The sequence below is a fragment of the Quercus robur genome, chromosome 2 (genome assembly GCF_932294415.1).
Source record: "Quercus robur chromosome 2, dhQueRobu3.1, whole genome shotgun sequence".
In the NCBI taxonomy this organism is placed as follows: domain Eukaryota; kingdom Viridiplantae; phylum Streptophyta; class Magnoliopsida; order Fagales; family Fagaceae; genus Quercus; species Quercus robur.
This window is the reverse complement of record NC_065535.1, coordinates 66740000-66759738: the sequence shown is the minus strand read 5'-3', so window position 1 is coordinate 66759738 and position 19739 is coordinate 66740000. Positions and strand designations below refer to the sequence as shown.

The 19739-nt window shown below is 34.1% G+C and overlaps 3 protein-coding genes across 4 annotated transcripts; 1 reads left to right on the top strand and 2 right to left on the bottom strand.

Moving 5' to 3' along the window:
- The first annotated feature begins 335 nt into the window (after window positions 1–335).
- Window positions 336–2213, top strand: LOC126714597 (30S ribosomal protein S21, chloroplastic). 2 transcript variants are annotated; one of them, XM_050414810.1, is made up of 2 exons: window positions 336–805; window positions 1940–2213. In XM_050414810.1, exons 1-2 carry the CDS (start codon window positions 393–395, stop codon window positions 2049–2051), a joined length of 525 nt encoding a protein of 174 aa, XP_050270767.1. In that variant the 5' UTR covers window positions 336–392; the 3' UTR covers window positions 2052–2213. The 2 variants fall into 2 exon arrangements, with proteins under 2 accessions (XP_050270767.1, XP_050270766.1); XM_050414809.1 differs by having other exon boundaries at window positions 337–805; window positions 1937–2213.
- A 2812-nt stretch (window positions 2214–5025) lies between these two features.
- On the bottom strand, window positions 5026–10707 carry LOC126702157 (uncharacterized protein At4g15970-like). Its single transcript, XM_050400820.1, has 3 exons — window positions 10387–10707; window positions 9851–10259; window positions 5026–5108 (listed from the first exon to the last, which is right to left on the bottom strand). The coding sequence occupies exons 1-3, from the start codon at window positions 10705–10707 to the stop codon at window positions 5026–5028; spliced, it is 813 nt and encodes a 270-aa protein (XP_050256777.1).
- Window positions 10708–15181: 4474 nt separating this feature from the next.
- LOC126707037 (uncharacterized protein At4g15970-like) lies at window positions 15182–18731 on the bottom strand. Its single transcript, XM_050406628.1, has 3 exons — window positions 18574–18731; window positions 15941–16306; window positions 15182–15840 (listed from the first exon to the last, which is right to left on the bottom strand). Exons 1-3 carry the CDS (start codon window positions 18700–18702, stop codon window positions 15364–15366), a joined length of 972 nt encoding a protein of 323 aa, XP_050262585.1. The 5' UTR covers window positions 18703–18731; the 3' UTR covers window positions 15182–15363.
- Between the last annotated feature and the right edge of the window lie 1008 nt (window positions 18732–19739).

The window sequence follows — 19739 nt, the reverse complement described above, 5'->3', positions numbered from 1 at the left end:
TATATATAAAATATCATTAAAAAGTTGTTCTTAAAAAAAAAAAAAGATTTCAAAGTGTAAAACCATTGAACCAAAATCTACTGATCCAACAAGACTGATATCCTACTACTCTTCCATTCGGCCTATTTTTACTACATTTATAGATCACATGGCCCAAAAAATAGATAGGGCCACAAAGGCCCAAACCAAAACTAATTCCAATCCAGCAGCAAATTCACATACAAACTCCAAAACACTGCTAGAACCAAGCCCAGGATTACCGGGTCAACTTCATAGATCCAGACCCAAATCCCAACCCGATAAGACCAAAATCAAAAGGCCCACAAAAAACAAACGAAAAAAAAAAAAGACTCAAATAATCGTTCTTCTTGAATTCTTCTTCATCATCATCCATGGCTACCTCATCCTCTTCTCTCTTCAACTTCCTCTCCTTTCTCTTACCCTCAAAACCACCCAAAACCCCACCACCCCAGCTCACTCCTTTTCAGACCCACAAACCCAGAGATGGGTTGGTTTCACTTGTAGCCCAGGAGGACCCACACACTTCATCTTCTTTACCTTCTTCATTGTCCTCTGTGATATGTCCCTCTCTGGCCTATTCCAACACTCTCTACTTCAGCTCAGCATACAATGTGCAAGTGATAGTAGATGACAATGAGCCCGAGGAGAGGCTTCTGGGTCGGTTCAGAAGAGAGGTGATGAGGGCTGGTGTTATTCAAGAGTGTAAGCGCAGAAGGTTCTTCGAGAACAAACAGGACGAGAAGAAGCGCAGGACACGTGACGCTGCTAAGCGAAATAAAAGAAGGTTTGGCCTTTTTTTTTTTCCTGAGGAAATGGAAAAGAGTATAATTTTTTATTTTTTTTTACTTTGCTAATTAGTCTTAATTGAAACAATCACATGGTACTGTTTGACTTAAGCTTATTTCTTAGTATTTTCTGTATTTGTGGTTGCTGATGATGTTAAAGGTTGATAAAATTTTGGTCTTTTTTGGGTTCAATTTAGTTGGTGTCCTTAGTTTGGTTGTTTTTTTTTTGCTAATTCTTTGGTAGTTGGTGTTTATATGTGGGATTTGGGGTTCTGTCTCCTTGTGCAGCTATCTGTAAATAATACTCAACCAATGTTGATGTTTGGTTGTCTGGTTGACATTAGGATTAAAACAATTGTGTCTTACACATAGAGTAATAGTGAGAGTTCTTCATTTATGGGGCCTCGGAGACATTTGTAGTATTGACAGTTTGGGGATAAGTTTTTCGGGGGTCTTGTGAAATGCCACCAGTTTCAGAGTTTCACCATTATATGATAGAAAGCAAGAACACTTCATTTAGGGTGCTGTCCCATGTTGTATTCATGTTATACCGGTGTTGTATCGGCTGTTTCATGTTATATTTTTTCAGAAGTTGCTTATGTTGCCGCGTCATACACATACCCATGTTCGTGTCTCGGTGTCTGTGTTTCCTAGATTATATGTGTGATAGTGTGAAACATTTTTCTGTGACTCTATTAGTGTGATAGGTTTGCACATTTATTTATAATACAATGAGGCAGTTCAATTTCCATTAGAAATCTTTTTTCTTTTCATAAGGAAGAGCAGTAGATATATTTGCAGTTTCTTTTGAAGTACATAATTAATATTTTGAGCTTATTGTTTCAAATTCACATCTCTCATGTCAAAGTGCAAAAAGGCTTCATCGATTGTGCTTTGATTTTAGGGTGTCCATGTTTAAAGCTTTTTATCTTTGGCTATCTTAGTTGGTGTGGGATGATTTTTGTGATTGTAGTGCATATTCTTATGGTTTTGTTTTTTTAGATCCTACAGAATAGAATATACTAACCTCTGATTAAACACCTCACCTACAAGCAAGCCATGAAGTGTTTCTTCTGTTAAATCTCTCCCTTGATAATGATTATTCACTGCTCATCTGTCTCATTCTATAGCAGGCGCCCTTTTTCAAGAACTCCACCACCGAACAGCCAGGAAGTCTCAAAAAACAAGAAGGAAGATGATGAAGAAGATAATTGGGATCTACCTGCTGGAGACATTCCCTATTAAATATTAACTGCGTTTCAACTTGCCTTTAATTTGTAGAACTCTTCACCTTTGAGTGTGAGAGGCTTTTGGTCCATGTAAGTTCATTATGTGAATCGTGTTCTTTAGTTGACTTGGTGCATTTATCCCTTTTTCATTTTATCAATCTAAAGTAATGATTTTTCATCTCGAGTCCATTTGAAGGCAATTTATGTGTTTATCTACCACAAATGAGAAGATAATTAATGTCAAATAAGGAGGGAGATTTCTTTGGACAGTAATAATTTCTTTTTCCTTGCTCAACTGAAAAGTAGAAGGTAACCTATGTCCAGAATGGGTGAGGCACTGCCATTTGACCCTATTTTAAGGTTCATCAAGTAATGAGAGATACTCAACTTGGGAGTCTGATGTTACTATTGATGGACTTCAAATGCTTTTTGAGAGTTATATGTTCTTCCATAATGTTATTGTATGTCCTTCTCTGTGTTTGTTAGCTATTTTTGGTCTTAGTCACACGCGCACTTGTCTGCTGGGGCTCAAGGTAAATTGAAGATTAGTCTCTTTCACATCCCAGTTGTTGCACTGGCAAGGAATTGATGAAAACATACTTGCGTCACAGATGACAAGTCTCAATGTTTCCAAATTATCTCTTATGGTAAAATAAAATGGAAATGAAGCAAGAACATTGCTGCTGACTTATCAAAATAATCTTGCATAAATTTTGAGAAAGTTGATTGATATTGCAGAATAACGAGTAGTGGAGAGCCTTCTACCAATTGCTCATCCGATGAACCTTCTATACAGTCAGGTAACAAATACTAATAGTAAGTAGTATATTGTTAAGAGTTTATGCAATTAATTAAGTTAGAAAAAAGCTAATAGGAGTATTAGGGAATAATATATTAATAAAAAATTATTACAGTATAACTACTCTTTCGGACAAACTCTTGGGATTGGTTATTACCCAAATGTCTGAGTTTGATAAGATTGTGATGATGTTAGATTAGAATCACAAGAAATAAAAATATCTTGATAGCAGCTAGGTGGGTCTGCCGCTTAACAAGCATTGAGAAACAAGGTATAGGTGTTTGAAGAAATTTTGGTTGTTTTTGGAGAGGAAGGGGTAAATTGTTTACACATCAAATAGAGAGAATTTTCATCTGGATGGCTCAATGAGAGGCATTGGAGAAGTTTTGACACTTTTTCTGAAGGGGGGAAGTTGTAAACTGCCTACTGAAGAAGGAAATTTTTGTAATTGGCTTCCGAGTAGCTCATACAGGGTATTGGAAAAGTAGTAACTAGCAGCAGAATGTATGTTGGTAATCACTGACCACAAAATTGTTTCCTGAAGCATGTTTAATGGAAGAAAAGTTGAAGCAGAAAGGAGGCTCGGATGAGCTTCTAGTGCTCCAAACAAAGGTTCTGTGTCACTGCACACAGAAATCTAATGAAGTAAGGATGGATTGCTAAAGCATGCATAATTTATTAATTTGCCACTTATTCAAACATAGCTGAATGTTTGTACGTCACCATTTTTTATTATATAAAGACGAAAGAAAATTTTCATAGATAAGGTCTGCAACTTAGCCTTAAGGAGAAATTTCAAGTTTCTGATCTAGACAAACTACCAAAATAAAAGGCAATAGTACTCATGATCAATAAGTTGCTACGTACTATGTTTTGCACAAGTAGATTTTAGAAGCTACCTGCTTGGAGTTCCAGAATAAAACTACCCGACTACAAATAGTTATGAGCTTCTTTAGAACGGCAACGTCCTTTGTTTATGAACTACATGGCGGAAAGCCCTTTTAGGCAAATGTTAACAAGCACCGTGCGGTGCTTGTTAAGTTTAAAATAATGTGGATTCCACATAATCAAAAAATTGGATAAATTGGAGAAAAAGAAAGACATGGTATAAAATTGACCCTACAATCTAAAAGGCTGGCAAAAATACTGACATAAAGTTGGGTGTTAACGGGCACTGTCAACAAAAATATTGACAAAAAGCTAAGTGTTAACGGACACTTTATGATATCCGTTAACACAACCCTAGTTTATTCTGCCTTTCAAGTTGACCTCATAATTAATGTTACAAGCAACAGAATAAGATCCTCTCAATTTTACTTTGCTATTATTGCAAGGCAACTTCATAGGGCTAAATTTAGGTATAAGCATTTTTTTTTATCCCGTGCATTTCTTCGGAGCTCTCCATGTAAAAGAGGATGGCTCCATGTTAGCATTAGTTGAAGTTTGTGCCGTGAAGTTGATCCAGTCATCAAGAACAAGCCTTAGGTCATGGACTTTACCTCTTGTCACAGCAGGTTGATTGCATAGTATAAACCTTACTCATATTCTTACTTGGCTCAGAAAATCCTCCAAAATAACCCGTGTCCATATATTTAGCGTGCACATCATTCTTGTGAGCGATATTGCTTGTTGTCATCTCACAGAGATTTGTACAGATACATGGGGTATAGAAACCTTTCAAAATGCTAGTGTTTTAAGAATTGGATGGCTATTGGACCAGATTTCATGTCTTTGCTTTAATGGCATCGAAGTGTTCAAATGGATCCCTAAGCCACATGATATCTGCTTCCTGCAACCAAAAATTAACATGCATATAGAATTATCAACCTTAAATTATATCATAACCATCATCTTAAATTACTTGAACAAAAAAAAAAAAAAAAATCTTACCGTGAAAGCAATATTGTAACCAAGTTCAAGCACTTCTAGCAAAAGGTCATATTTCTTCTTATCAAGCATGAGGTGATCCAGGCTTGTGAATTCCTTTCTTGTAGCTAGTTTGGATGCAAATGGTTTGAGTTGGAAGCAATGGGGATGTATGGAAGTGCAATATTGACATGCTTGATTATCGAAAGCAACAATCACTAGGTGATTCAAGACTTCAAGTACCGTTGGGTCCCTTGGCCAATTCGGAAGCTCTCTAGGAAGAGATCAAGGTCAGACTAAATAGCCTGGACTTGCCAATGTTTCATCAAGAATGGTCATCAGTATGACTATCCTGTCTTGCATCGATGCGCTGTTCAGCACTTGCAACAGCTCTCTGGATTCTAAATTCTAAAAACAAAAGCAGAAAATATCAAACATTATTAGATTTAGTTTATTTTGTTTAGCAAGATTTATAATGTTATCTTGAGAATTTGTCACATGAGATAAAGCCTAAAAGCCCGAGGTGGTGGCATAATATCTTGAGTGAACTTAATTTGCCAGGTGCAGCTATAATCTAAATACAATATTCTTCCATAGCCAAAATTAGAAAAATGAGTTTGTCTACTTTCAATAAGGCATTTCTATTTTTCTCCTTTCAATTACAAAAGTGAATTTGTCTACACAACATATTTCTCAATTTCCTTTACCCTGAACAGGAAAAGAGGTTTCGAGTTTTTGACTCAAAACCTCTTTTCTAGGATCACAACCAATTCTACACCTATTTTCACAACTATCTTATTTGGCATACTATAACTGGCTTCCTATCACTTTTTACATAGACCCACTATTTTTTTTTCTTTGTTGAGAAATACTATCTTCATAACATTTTCACAACAAATTCTAAGTGGTGGATTGTTATTAGTTGTTATGAGTGGGTAAAAAAGTAATTTAAGTTATAGATTCAAGTTAGAACCAATAACAATTTACCACTTATGATTTGTTGTGAAAATATTATGGACATAGCACTCCTATTTTTTTTCCCCAATATTCACAGTTAGTCATATGAAAATATGTGTGGAATTAGGTGTATTCATATAATTTTTTATTAATATTATAAAAAAAAATTTTTGAGAAAATTTTATAAAAATTGGTTGTATAGATCAAGGCCCATGAATATGTTTCCTAGTCTATAACAAGAAATTTTTTGGGATCATGGTTAAGACACTTACCTCTCATAAAATGCAAATACTAATTAATAATTACTATAGTTAAATTTTTAATACTTCCATATGAAAACAAAATCATAATAAATACTTATTAATATTTACCATAATTAAATATTTAATAATTCCATATAAAAACACATTCATAGTAATTACATATTAACAACTATCATAATTATCAAATATTTTATACAGATACATAATAAATGAGAGAAAATTATTTTTTTGAGATAAAATTGCATTTTAAATTACTAAAACATTGCCTAAAAAATATTGCCACTCTCCTATTGATTTTCAAATTGCTTTATTCATTTATAAATTAGATTCTCAAAATAAAAATTATATATATATATATATAAAATAAAACCACATTTTTTTTCTTCTATAAAAAAAGCCTTATCACACACATGAAGTGCGTGTGATGAGACTAGTATATATGTGTGTGTGTATGATTTACTTAACTATTCTTTCTCTTGCGTTCAAAAAAAATTCTTTAGTATATATATATATATATATATGTGTGTATAATTTACTCAACTATTCTTTGTGTTCAAAAAAAATTCTTTAGTATATATATGTGTGTGTGATTTACTCAACTATTCTTTCTCTTGCATTCAAAAAAAATTCTTTCTATTTGGCAGAAAATATGCATCACTGCATATTTTCTGTCCATAAACATTAAAAGATTAAACACGCGAAACAAAGGCACATGCAAGAATACTCAAAATAAAAGAAATAACATATATATAGCTATGAAGCACGGGTGCGTTTCTGGATTCGTGTGCGGGTGCAAGACTTGGTAATTTTTAAAAGGCGTAAATGCACTTTTAGTCCCTACATTTTGGGGTCATTTCTATTTTGGTCCATATATTTTCATTTTACCATTTTTAGTCCCTAAACAATTAACGCGTGACATTTAAGTCCTTAACGTCACTCAACTAACAGAAAAAACTGATGTGACTGACGGCATATTAAAATAATAATTAAAAAAAATCTATTTTGACATTAAAAAATGCCACATCAGCATTTAAATTAAAAAAATTAATTTATTAATTTTAATTAAAAAAAATTAAAAACAAGAACATCAAACCCATAATTAAATCCAACAATGACATCAAACCCAGAAATAAATCCAGCAATGACATCAAACCAAGAATCAAAGAGCAAACCCAGAATAAAAGAACATGAACATCAAACCTAAAGGAAAAAAAAAAAAAAACATGAACACCATCAAATCAAAAAGCATGAACAAGAGCAAAAGCGAAAGCGAAAGCTCAAGGACAACATCGAAGCTCGCCTCTAATACCCTAACCAGCCCGACCGATTCGCCGACTTCGAAATCGACCTCCACGACGACCTCCACAAGCTCAGCATCCTCGCCGGAGCTCCTAAGCTATATCCGGATCTCGTCAATCTCAATGCGATTCCTTCGATTTTGAACCTCCTTGCTCATGATAACACCGATATCGCGGTCGATGTGGTTTAGTTGCTTCAGGATCTGACGAATCCTGATGTGTTTGAGGACGATGAGGAGAGTGATGAGCCGGCTAGGGTTTTGGTTGACGCGCTGGTGGAGAACAATGTGCTCGAGTTACTTGTTCAGAATCTGCAATGGTTGAACAATTTCGATCTCGATGAGATGGTTGCGGTGTATAGCATGCTCATGACGATGGAGAATCTGGTGGAGGTGAAGCCTAAGGTGGCGGAGATGGTGTGTGAGAGGAGATTTTGGCGATTTTGTTGCAAAATAGTGCGGCGAATCAAAGGAGGGTAGGGCAGATGAACGGCGTGGATGTGGTGCTTTTGGCCGTTGTGGTGATGTTCATGCCGCATCCGGTGCATTGTCTACTATTTAAGAAGTGTGGTGGTCGGGTTCTGGGTTTCAATGTGAATTTGGTGATTGAAGAAGTGTGGGTTGTGGCTTCTAGGATTTGATGATTTTTTGGTTTTGAACTTTTTGGGCTTATGGCTTGGGGATTTGATGATTTTGTTGGGTTGAAAGTGAGGGCTTTGAGATTTATGATTTTGTTTTTGAGCTGAATTTTTTGGGTTTTTTTTTTTTTTTTTTTGTGTTTCTTTCTCAAGAAAATTTCTGGGGATGAACCCAAGGAACATGAACATGTTCTTCACAAAAAAAAATAATAATAATAATGAAAGAAATAAATTTTTTTAATTTAATTTAATTATCTTATTTTATTTTAAAAAAATTTAGAAAAAAGCAATGAAAATGTCTTTTATTATTATTATTTTATGCTGACTTGGCATTTATTAAATAATAAATACATTTTTTTATTATTTTATTCGCCACGTCAGCATTTACTATGTCAACAGTACACTCCGTTTGCCACGTTAGTTTTTTCTGTTAGTTGGGTGACGGTAAGGACTTAAATGTTACGCGTTAATTGGTTTAGGGACTAAAAGTGGTAAAATAAAAATGTAGGGACTAAAAGTGCATTTACACCGTTTTGAAAAAGTAGGGTGCGGGTGCGGCGGGGTGCATCGATTAAAAAATTATTAAAAAAATCTTTATTTATATTTTCTATATATTGCTAAGCATAATTTTTCACATTATATAAATATATATCAAATTTAAGCGTAATAGTAGGTAATAACTAAAACATGATGTTCATAAATTAAATACAACCCACAAGTGAGTGAGTGGCTGTGGAGAGATTAAGACCAAGAGATGGAGAGATTGAGACCTTGAGTGAGTGGCCGTGGCTTCTAAGGGAGTGAGAAAGGGGAGATGGAGAGTGAGTGAGCGAGCGAGCGAGAGAGCAGAGAGGCAGGGAGGCAAAGACCAAAGAGCAATTGGTGATAAGAGAAGGAGAGATTTTAGGGTTTTTTTTTTGGGTTTAAAGATGCTTCAAGTTCAAATGGTGCGTTTTGCACTCATTTTTTTAAAATTAATTTTTACTTGAATTTCGGCCTGATTTAAAGTCGATTTCAGCCTAAATCGGTCAATTTTGGCTTGAATCGGCTTGTTTCGACTAATACGATCCGATTCAACCCGAATTGGTGCGAATCAGCCTGAGTTGGCGCGTATCCGAAAATGAAAAAAAAAAAAAAAATTCCGACGCGGCACTGACGCGCGGGCAGCAGCGTTGCCCACCGCACCCTATGTCGGGCTGCATTGGATGTGGGTGCGGCACCCCTATAGCCGCTTCGGTATATATGTGTCAAAAGAAGAAAAATATTACTAAAAATCATATGATCAACTCCCAAAAAAAGGTTCCAAGATATGACTTATAATTAAAGTAATACTAAAGCCCTATAAATAAAGATTACGAAGAAAAGATTCTTACAGACTAAAAATTGAGAAGCCTTTTTTTTTTTTTTTTTTCCTGTCATTGCTGCTGGTATAGAAGATTGATACAACAGCAAGCATACCATACGAAAACGATTAAGAAAGCTACTACAGGCTTTATCAGTCTCGACGCTCCCATCTCTCTCAATGAGTGAACATTTCTCTGAACTTCTTGTGAAACAGGAGGAGTCTTCATGGTTTTTACAATCATAAGGAAGAAATTAATATAAAAGGAAATAGTACTCATGATCACTAAGTTGCTACGTACGTACTATATGTTCTGCACAAGTACATATTGGAAGCTACCTGTTTGAAATTCTAGAATAAAACTTCCCCGACTATATATAAATACTAGTTATGAACTTCTTTATAATAACAACAACCTCTGTTTATTTGGGATGTCACAAATAGTCCAATATGTACTATTTTACACGGTGCAAAGTCCTTTCAGTTTTTTTTTTTCCTTTCAAATTGACCTCGTGAATGTTCATCTCCATTTTACTTTGCTATTATCTGCAAGGCAACTTCATAGAACAAAATTTAGGTATAAGCAATTTTTTTTCTCATGCATTTCTTTGGAGCTCTCCATGAAAAAGAGGATAGCCCCATACTAGGCTTACTAGCATTAGTTGACATTCGTGCTGTGAAGTTGATCCAGTCATCAAGAACAAGCCTGAGGTCATGTACTTTACTCTTTATATTGTCACAGCATGTTGATTGCATGGTATAAACCTTACTTATATTATTACTTGGCTCACAAAATCCACCAAAATAACCAGTGTCCACATATTTAGTGTGCCCTTGAAGCTTGTGAACTGCCATCTCACAAAAAGAACGGTCTAGATACGTGGGGAATAGAACCCTCTTAAACTGCAAGAATTTTAAGAATTTGATGGCTTCTGCACTAGATTTCATGTAGAGGAGTCCCTTATCTTGGATTTTGGTTCCCCTTAAAGCACATGAAATTGTTACACGTGCACCGGGATCGAAGAGTACAAATGGATCCCTAAGCCACATGACATCTGCTTCCTGCAACAAAAAATTAACGTGCACATATATGGAATTATCAACATTAAATGTTAATGCTCAATTGCTCATAACCATCCTCTTAATTATTAGACCAAAAAAAAAAAAAAAAAGGAAGAAAAAACCTTACCGTGAAAACGATATTGTAACCTAGTTTAATCACTTCAAGCAAAAGGTCATATTTAATTTTTTTTAGCATAAGGTGATCTGGGCTTGTTGATCCCTTTCTTTTAGCAAGTTTGGATGTAACTGGTGTGAGCTGGAAGCAATGGGGATGTATAGAAGTGCAATATCGATATGTTTGATTATCCAAAGCAGCAACCACTAAGTGATTCAAGAACCGTTGGGTCTTTTGGCCAATTCGAAAGCTCTCTAGGAAGAGATCAAGAACAGAGCCTGGACTTCCCCATGTTCCATCAAGAATGGTCAGTATGACTGTTCTATCTTCCATGGATGCACTCCTCATCACTTGGAGCAACTTTCTGGATTCTGAATTCTAGTAACAAAAGTTGAAATTATCAAACACGTTTACATTTTCTTTAGCAAGACTCATAATGTCTTCCCGCGAATTCGTCACATGACCTAAAGCTCGAGGTGGTGGCATGATATCTTTATTACTAATGGTTTTGTAGGATTTTTTTAAGGCAGCTGTGGGTGAACTCTGTGATGTCTTTGAAAGACATGTTCTTTTTAATGCGATTTCAGTTGAGATTGTAAGAACATACTAGTATTTATCAAACTCCGAAGACCCAACTGTTGAGTCAGGAGCTTCTCTAGCATATGTTTGGGTCGAAAAGGAAGAGGGGTGTATATACAGGTTTGGACATAAACAATAAACACCCAAAACAAAGGTATAATAATTCTCGAAATCATTTAAATATACTAAAAAATCATATGTTCAACACCCAGAAATATGTTCCAAGATAAGACTTACAATTAAAGTAATACTAAAACCTTATAAATAAAGATTAAGAAGAAAAGATTCTTACATATTGAAAATTGAGAAGCCTTTTATTTCCTGTCACTCCTGTTGGTATAGAAGGTCTATAGAACAACCAGCTTACAACGAAAACGATTAAGAATGCTACTACAGGCTTTATCAGTCTCAACGCTCCCATCTCTCTCAATGAATGGACTTTTCTCTAAACCTGTTGTGAGAAAGGTGGAACCTTTATGGTATATACATTCATAAGGAAGAAATGAATCGCATCCATTACAAAAGGAGAAAGAATAATTTGAAAGGATACATGCCATTTATGTACAATCTAAAAGGCAAGTTGAAGTAAATGCTTTCTCATCCATGCACTTGAGATATATATATATATATATATATATATATATATATATATATATATTTATATTTTTTTTAAACCATTAGATTTAAGTAGATCCAACAATCAAAAAAAGACCATCATTAATACTAATAATTTGATTGATCTCATTTATTATCCCTATTTAATACATATATCCCATACTTATTTCTACACCCAAAAAAATTCAAACGTTCTCTCTCCATTGCACGTCTCTCTCTCTTTGCACAGCTCTTCCTCTATCTCCTCCAAGGCCAGGTCACCGCCAGCAATAAAAAAAAAAACCACAGCCTACCGTACTTTGTTGAATAACACAAATATTGCTGCTGTGTTGTTCTCTATCTCCACGTTTCTAACCAAATTAAATCAATGCGGTTTGATGCTTAAGAGAAAAGGGAAGGGAAAGGGGAGGAGTTCAAATTGGCAGTGAAAAGGAATACGATTTAATTTCAATCTAATTTGAACATGGATTTGATAAGGCTTGTTCAAATGCACAATCTCCATGTGAAAAGCCAATAAATTACAACTATACATAATACAAAGATAGAAACAACAAAACTCAAAATTTTAAGAAGCAAGGCCATAATGGCTTTCAATCGTCCTCCTAGCCATTATCCTTATGCAGTAATTATTGCTAAGACCTAAGTTGTGGAAATTCCATCTAAAAGTTGATGATCCAGTTACTCTTACGTCATTGGACAATGCTCAGGGGAAATAATGGAAAGACAATTTGAAAGCAGGTTTGGCTTTTTTTGAGGTAGGGTAGGAAGGAAATCACATGACTATTGTGAGTGTAAAAAATGAGCAGGTCAAATAAATATTATATATTTTTTACATTTATCATTCAATTAAAATTTTGCTATATAGTCTCCAAATGAAAATTTTGTTACATTTCTCATGTATAGGATTCAAGACAATTAAGTTCAAAAACAACACACAACCGTTCATAAAATAAAATAAAAACAGCACATAACCTATTATAATTTTAAAAGTATGGTTAAATTCAATCTCTTAGAATCGAAGAGAACCAAGGACCAAAAACATGGAGATCAGAACAACACGGCAGCAATATTTGTGTTATTCAACAAAGTATGGCAGGCTGTGGCTTTTTTTTTTTTTTTTTTTTTTTTTTTGCTACCGGTGATCTGGCCGTGGAGGAGATAAAGGAAAAGCCGTGCAAAGAGAAAGAGAGAGAAACATGTAGTGGAGAGAGAACATATAAATTTTTTTGGGTTTAGAAGTAAGTATGAAATGTATAAAATAAGGGATAATAAATGAGATCTGTAGGGGCGGGCTGTAGCTCTTAGGTTCAAAAGATGAATGGATTAAGGCCCAAAGAGCCCAGTATAATAAATTTGTAGAGAGTGGATTGAAAAACTAGATTTCAATGAAATGGACAACGCCTTTAATGGGCTAAGGATGGTAAGAGAATAAGGAAAAGCAATAAATAGACAAATGTGACACACAGAAATTCTTCCTCGGCAATGTCCAAGGGGAGTAGTTCTGGAATATATTTCTTTTAGCTTTGATTAAAGTTACTTTTCTTAATACTACAATGTTTTCACTACAGATTTTTTCCCCCGGCCTTTGGAGGGTCTCTCATATTATATAGCTCCCTTCAGGCAATCTTAGCCATCTATTTGTTGATTATCCAGTACACCACTTGAGTACTTGTCCCATTAGATACATTCCCAAGTTGCGGCGGCCATGACAACATTGTTCAGAGGTATTCTCTACATAAATGCAGCCATAGGGTTTGGTGGAATGCATTAAATGTGGGGCAGCCACCAACCCTTCAGTCATGTCAGGGCTAGCCCCGTTTTGAAGCTTTTTCTCAATAGTAGGACCTCCTCTGGTAATGTGCCACTGATGTGGCCTTATTGTCCGAGCGTGTGGCCGCCTCAACTTGGCAATGGATATGACACGTGGCACAAGTGCCTTATTTAAATTTTTCTACCCCACAAGATCAATTAGAATATTAGTATTAATGACCGTTGGATCTACTTAAATCCAATGGTATAAAAAATGTGTAACTCTTTAAAGTTACACCATATGTAACTTAAAACCATCTCTCTCTCTCTCTCTCTCTCTCTCTCTCTCTCTCTCTCTCTCTCTCTCTCTCTCTCTCTCTCTCTCTCTCTCTCTCTCTCTCTATATATATATATATATATATATATTAATAAAGTTTGGCTCTAAATATATTTGAAACATTAAACTCCAACCACCAATAAAAATATGATATTCATTCTTGTCACGCGGAATGCACATGACTCAATTAACTCAACAAACTAAGTGAATCATGTGCATTGTACATGACAGAATACATGTTATCCTCCTATTGGTGGTTGGAGTCCAAAACTCTCAACATGCTTAGAGTCAAATATTTTTCTCTTTTTTATAGGGTAGGTATAGTTGAACTGATGAAGTCTTACTCACTCTTGCGTTAAGAAAGGAAAAAGTTTAACTCCAAACTAGTTTTAAGCTATCTTGCTCCAACTTATAATATGTGGTTTTAGCCATATGAATTTTTTAATAATTTATGAGACTTATTTAAATAATAAACATTGATAGCATTATAAAATGCCACATAATGAGTTGGAAAATAAGGCTCTAAACTCCAAAAAAAGAGAAGCATTATCTTTAATTAGCTAGACCTTTATTTTTCCCATAAAATTTTAAGGAGTGGTGTCAATAGCTTTGTAGCTCAACTGGTTGGATCTCCTGATGTTTTTAATGAAAACTTTCAGGGTTTAAATCTCTCCTTCCTTAACTATTGAATTATAATAAAAAAATAAAAAAGTTGCAAGGAGTGGGAAAAATGAGATTTAAATACAGGTTCTCTTCATGAGAGACATACTAATGACATTGAACATAAGATTGTTTGAATAAGTTGTATTTGAAAAAAAGATTAATATCTTTGCATCTAGTTAATGGTGTAAAGATTTTGTGTTGTGTAATGTAGATTTGAAGTTATCGCTTAATTTATGAGGAACCCAAATCAAAGAAGCAATCAATAAGTAGTTTTTGGATTGTGATAAACGTACTATGCCTATTTGGGGTAAATAGTTGTAATTTTTCACTGCTCACACAAATCTAATTGCTAAGGATGGATTGCTAAAGCAGGCATAATTGATTAATTTGTCACCTATTCAAACATACCTGAATGTTTTGTACAAGGTTGTTTCTCAGGCCTCCAAGATATCAAGGAATTTTCCAAGAACACAATACCCAGTTAGAGATTTTCTAGTATCAGCTGGGCATCCTGCCCAATTTGCATCACAGAATGCTTTGAGCTACAAATCTGACTTTGCTGAGAAATAAATCCCTTGACCTGGTTTTCCTTTTATATATTGAAGAACTCTAAGTGCTGCTTTCATGTGAGTACAACACCATCTTATCTTATAAATAAAAATGTGGACAAAAAACAAAAACAAAAATCATAAATTAATAAGGTCTGCAACTTAGCCTTAAGGAGAAATTTGTGATCTAGACAAACTTCCAAAATGAAAGGCAATAGTACTCATGATCACTAAGTAGATATTGGAAGCTACCTGTTTGGAGTTCCAGAACAAAACTTCCCTACCTATATATAAATAGTTATGATCTTATTTGGGATGCCACAAATAATCCAATATATACAGTTTTACACGGTGCAAAGTCCTTTTAGTAAAAATTTTTCCTTTCAAGTTGACTTCGTGATTAATGTTACAAGCAAACGGAATAAGACCCTCTCCATTTTACTTTGCTATCTACGAGGCAACTTCATGGGACTAAATTTTGACATAAGCATTTTTTTTTTATCCCACGCATTTCTTCGGAGCTCTCCATGTAAAAGGGGTCGTCCCCGTACTAGCATTAGTTGACACTTGTGCTGTGAAGTTGATCCAGTCATCAAGAACAAGCCTGAGGTCATGGACTTTACTCTTTACATTGTCGCAGCAGGTTGATTGCATAGTATAAACCTTGCTCACATTTTTACTTGGCTCACAAAATCCACCAAAATAAGTTATGTCCAGATGTTTAACACTGTACCCTTTAAGCTTGTGAGTTACCATCTCACAAATCGAATTGTCTAGATAGTTGGGGAATAGAACCCTCTCAAAACGCAAAATTTTTAAGAATTCAAAGGATATTTCATCAGCTTTCATGAAGAAGAGTCCCTTATCTATCATGGTACTGTTACCCCCTTGTGGATTGGAACCACAGGCAAGTGTTATTGTTTTAACATTGTCGAAATGTTCAAATGGATTCCTAAGCCACATGACATCTGCTTCCTGCAACCAAAAATTAACGTGCATATATATGGAATTATCAACATTAAATAATGATCATAACCATCCTCTTAATTACTAGAACCGAAAAAAAACAAAATACCGTGAAAGCGAAATTGTAACCTAGTTTAACCACTTCAAGGAAAAGGTCAAATCTCATTATTTTTAGCGTAAGGTGATCTGGGCTTGTGGATCCCTTTCTTTTTGCAAGTTTGGATGTAACTGATGTAAATTGGAAGCAATGGGGATGTATAGAAATGCAATATTGATATGCTTGATTATCCACAGCAACAACAACTATGTGATTCAAGAACTGTTGAGTCTTTTGTCCAATTCGAAAGCTCTCTAGGAAGAGATCAAGAACAGAGCCTGGGCTTGCCAATGTTTCATCAAGAATGGTCAGTATGACTGTTCTAGCTTCCGTGGATGCACTCCTCAGCACTTGCGACAAATCATTGGATTCTGAGTTCTAGTAACAAAAGTAGACACTATCAAACATAAGAAGGATAAATGTCATCTTTTGGCTAAATTTCAAAGCCAAAATTAGAAAAATGAAGTGAATTTCATTTCTTACCATTAAAAATATAAGAGATTTTATCAATTAAGTTAACTGAAACTCCACTAAATAAAATGAATTTATTTTTTCACCATCAAAGTAAGAAATTTTATGCTTATTAATTTATTTGCCTATCAATCTATCATATTGACGTAGGAGACAATATATAAATTAATTTATTATTATTATTATTTTGTCGTAATTTTTGGAATTTCCTTTCACAGGGGTTTAAGTCCTTTCTTTGGAGAGTGGAGAGTCGAGAGTGATGTGATTGAATAGTGGGATAACATGATACAAGAGGATAAAGTGCATCAAGCATGATATTCGTTATTGGTAAAGAATGAAAAATATGTTGACTAATTTTCTTTTTCTCCGTAATTATTATGATGTATTCAATTATACAACTATTGATTATAAATATTTAAATTAGATTTATATGCAAAATATTATCAACCAATCAGTATTTGACATGTTCAAATACATTACATTTCAGCATTTCAAGCCAATCTTCATTGATGATCAAAATAAAGCATCAAGATTCCATCAATATATATAATATAAATTTATCATTTCTTCATCTAGCATCAAAACATAAAATGCGTCAATTAAAGCATAAACACACAATTGTCTACTTCCAACTTTGAGTTCAGCCCACAGTTTCCACAAACTCAAATCTATGCAACATCCAAGTATCCAACCAGGTCATCCAATCTCATTAATAAAGTAAAGGGCAAATTTTAGATACAGTATCTTAGGTGCAGTTCTTTAGATACCCTTCTTAAATTTTAGACATTTATCCATTTTAAACATCTCTCCAAACGGCGTTAAAGACATTTTTTTCCTATTTTTCTCAGTCTCTGGCTTGCTTTAGTTCTCTCTCTCTCTCTTTCTCAAAAAACCCAATGGCTTCAGATCTGGGCCATTGCAAGCGAAATCTACCAGGCCTTCCAACTCGTTGACTACATCAGCAATTCCTTCATTTCTTACAGCAATCTCAATCAGCAAATATAATAGTGAAAGACATCCATGAGAGGTGGTAATACAATTTTTGTGATAGTTTCTCTTTTGGCATCAATGGGAGCTTCTAGTGTTGAAATTGTCGGTCCAAAGAGAGAATTAGGCATTCAAGGTCTTGGAAGTTTTTGTACAACAAAGTTCATCTCTCCAACCAATAAATCCATTTTAAATGAAAATTGAAGTCAATGTGTTTCATAATTTCGAAAACAACCTATGGATTATGGATTTTGCTGAAGAAGTTTTTCTTCAGATTGGGTGTGAGAAGTCCGAAGAAATCTGGTCATTGGGTTTTTCAGTTTTTGTGAGATAGGAAGAAAAAATAAAAAATAAAAAAGTAAATAGATAGAGAGGATTTTAATGTTGTTTGGAGAGATGTTTAAAATGGACAGATATCTAAAATTTAAGAGGGATACTTAAGGAATTGTACCTGAGGTACTGTATCTAAGTTTTGCCCTAAAATATAATCTACCAAATTGCAAATATCAAGAATTAAAAAAAAAAATTATTACAAGGATAAATAACATGTAACCATTTATCTAGGGGTGCGCATAGGTGAGTTCGGGCTAACCCACAACCAATCCAATGAACTCACTAGGCTGAATTGGATTGAGTTAGTTTTGGTAGATTTAATGAATTGATTGCATAGTGCACACCCCTACATTTATCTACAGATCTTTCATAATCTGTTTATACTTGGGCATGGTGTAGTTCTAGAGAATCCAACTTCTTCTTGATCAACTGATTTTCTTTGGTTAATTTTTTTTTTTTTTTTTATTGTATTTATGAAGCCTTGCTTGGGTTATATTTCGAAGACATGTCCTTTATCATGCGATTTCGGTTAACTAATAAGAACATAGTATTTATCAAACTCAGAAAACCCAACTGTTGAGTGTGGAGTTCTCTAGCATATGTTTGGGTAGAACAATGGGTGTATATATACAGGGTTTGGATATAAACATTAAAACCCAAAACAAAGGTACAATTATACTCAAAATCATAGAAATAACATAAATAAATATAAGAGTTAAAAACAAGAAAAATATTACATAAATATATACTAAAATCAAATGTTCAATACCCAGAATAAGGTTCCAAGAAATGACTTACAATTAAAGAAATACTAAAAACCCTATAAATAAAGAGTAAGAAGAAAAGATTCTTACAGATCGAAAATTGAGAAGCCATTTTTTTCCTGTCACTCCCGTTGATAAAGAAGATCGATAAAACAGCAAGCATACAACGAAAACGATTAAGAAAGCTACTACAGGCTTTATTAGTCTAGACCCTCCCATCTCTTTCTCTCTTTCTCTCAATGAATGGACTTTTCTCTAAACTTGTTTTGAGAAATTAAGGTGAAGACTTAATGGTTTTATAATCATAAGAAAAAAATAAGTTGCATCCATTACACGGAGTAATCTAAAAAGATACTTGCCATATATATACATAATACATAGTATATGATGGAAAATTATTAGGTACTTCCCGAGTACTATAAATGCATAGTCTCATCTCTCACATAAATGATGGGTCCCACCACGAATTTAATTAGTGGGACCTATCATTCATGTAAGAGGAGGGATTATACATTTATAGTACTTTGGGAGTACACAATAATTTCCCATATATGACATACCCATCTAAAAGGGAGGTTGAAGCTAATTAATGCTTTCACATTCATGCAATTTTTTCTTTTTAAAATTATTTTTTGGGGCTAAGTTTTCTTTTAGAATCGGGTTAGTTGAAGTCTTGCATGTAAAAAATAGTACGCTTTCAAAGTTTAAAAGTTCAAACCCTTTTCTCATTGCTGGCTTTTTAAAATCCTCTCCCAGTCTCCCTTATATTTATTAATAATGTTTTTAAAAGAAAAGTACTTATTGGCCCTCCTTCTTATTTTAAAAAATTGTAAAAAAAACTCATCTAAAATGTTAATTTCTCATTCCTTCTAATATTCACTTTTGTGTCATGTATAACTCATTAATTGTAGAAGTATTTAAAGCATATGTTAAAAAGAAAATACATATAAGTATTGATGACCCCTTTCATATTAAATTAAAAAAAAAAAAAAACTGTACAAACACTCATTTAAAGGAAAATCAAGCAAAAAAAAGTATAATTATTAATGTCACATTTTTTTCTTCTATTATTCACTTTTTTTTTTTTTTTTTTTCATGTATAAATCATTTATTTTAGGATTATTTAAAGCATATGTTCATGAAAATATATTATCTAGGTAAACTCTCTAGTAAAAAAAAAAAAACCCTACTCTCTCTAGTCTGACTTTTTTTTTCCCCTAACAAATTGCAACAAGCGGGAAAAATGAGATTGAAAT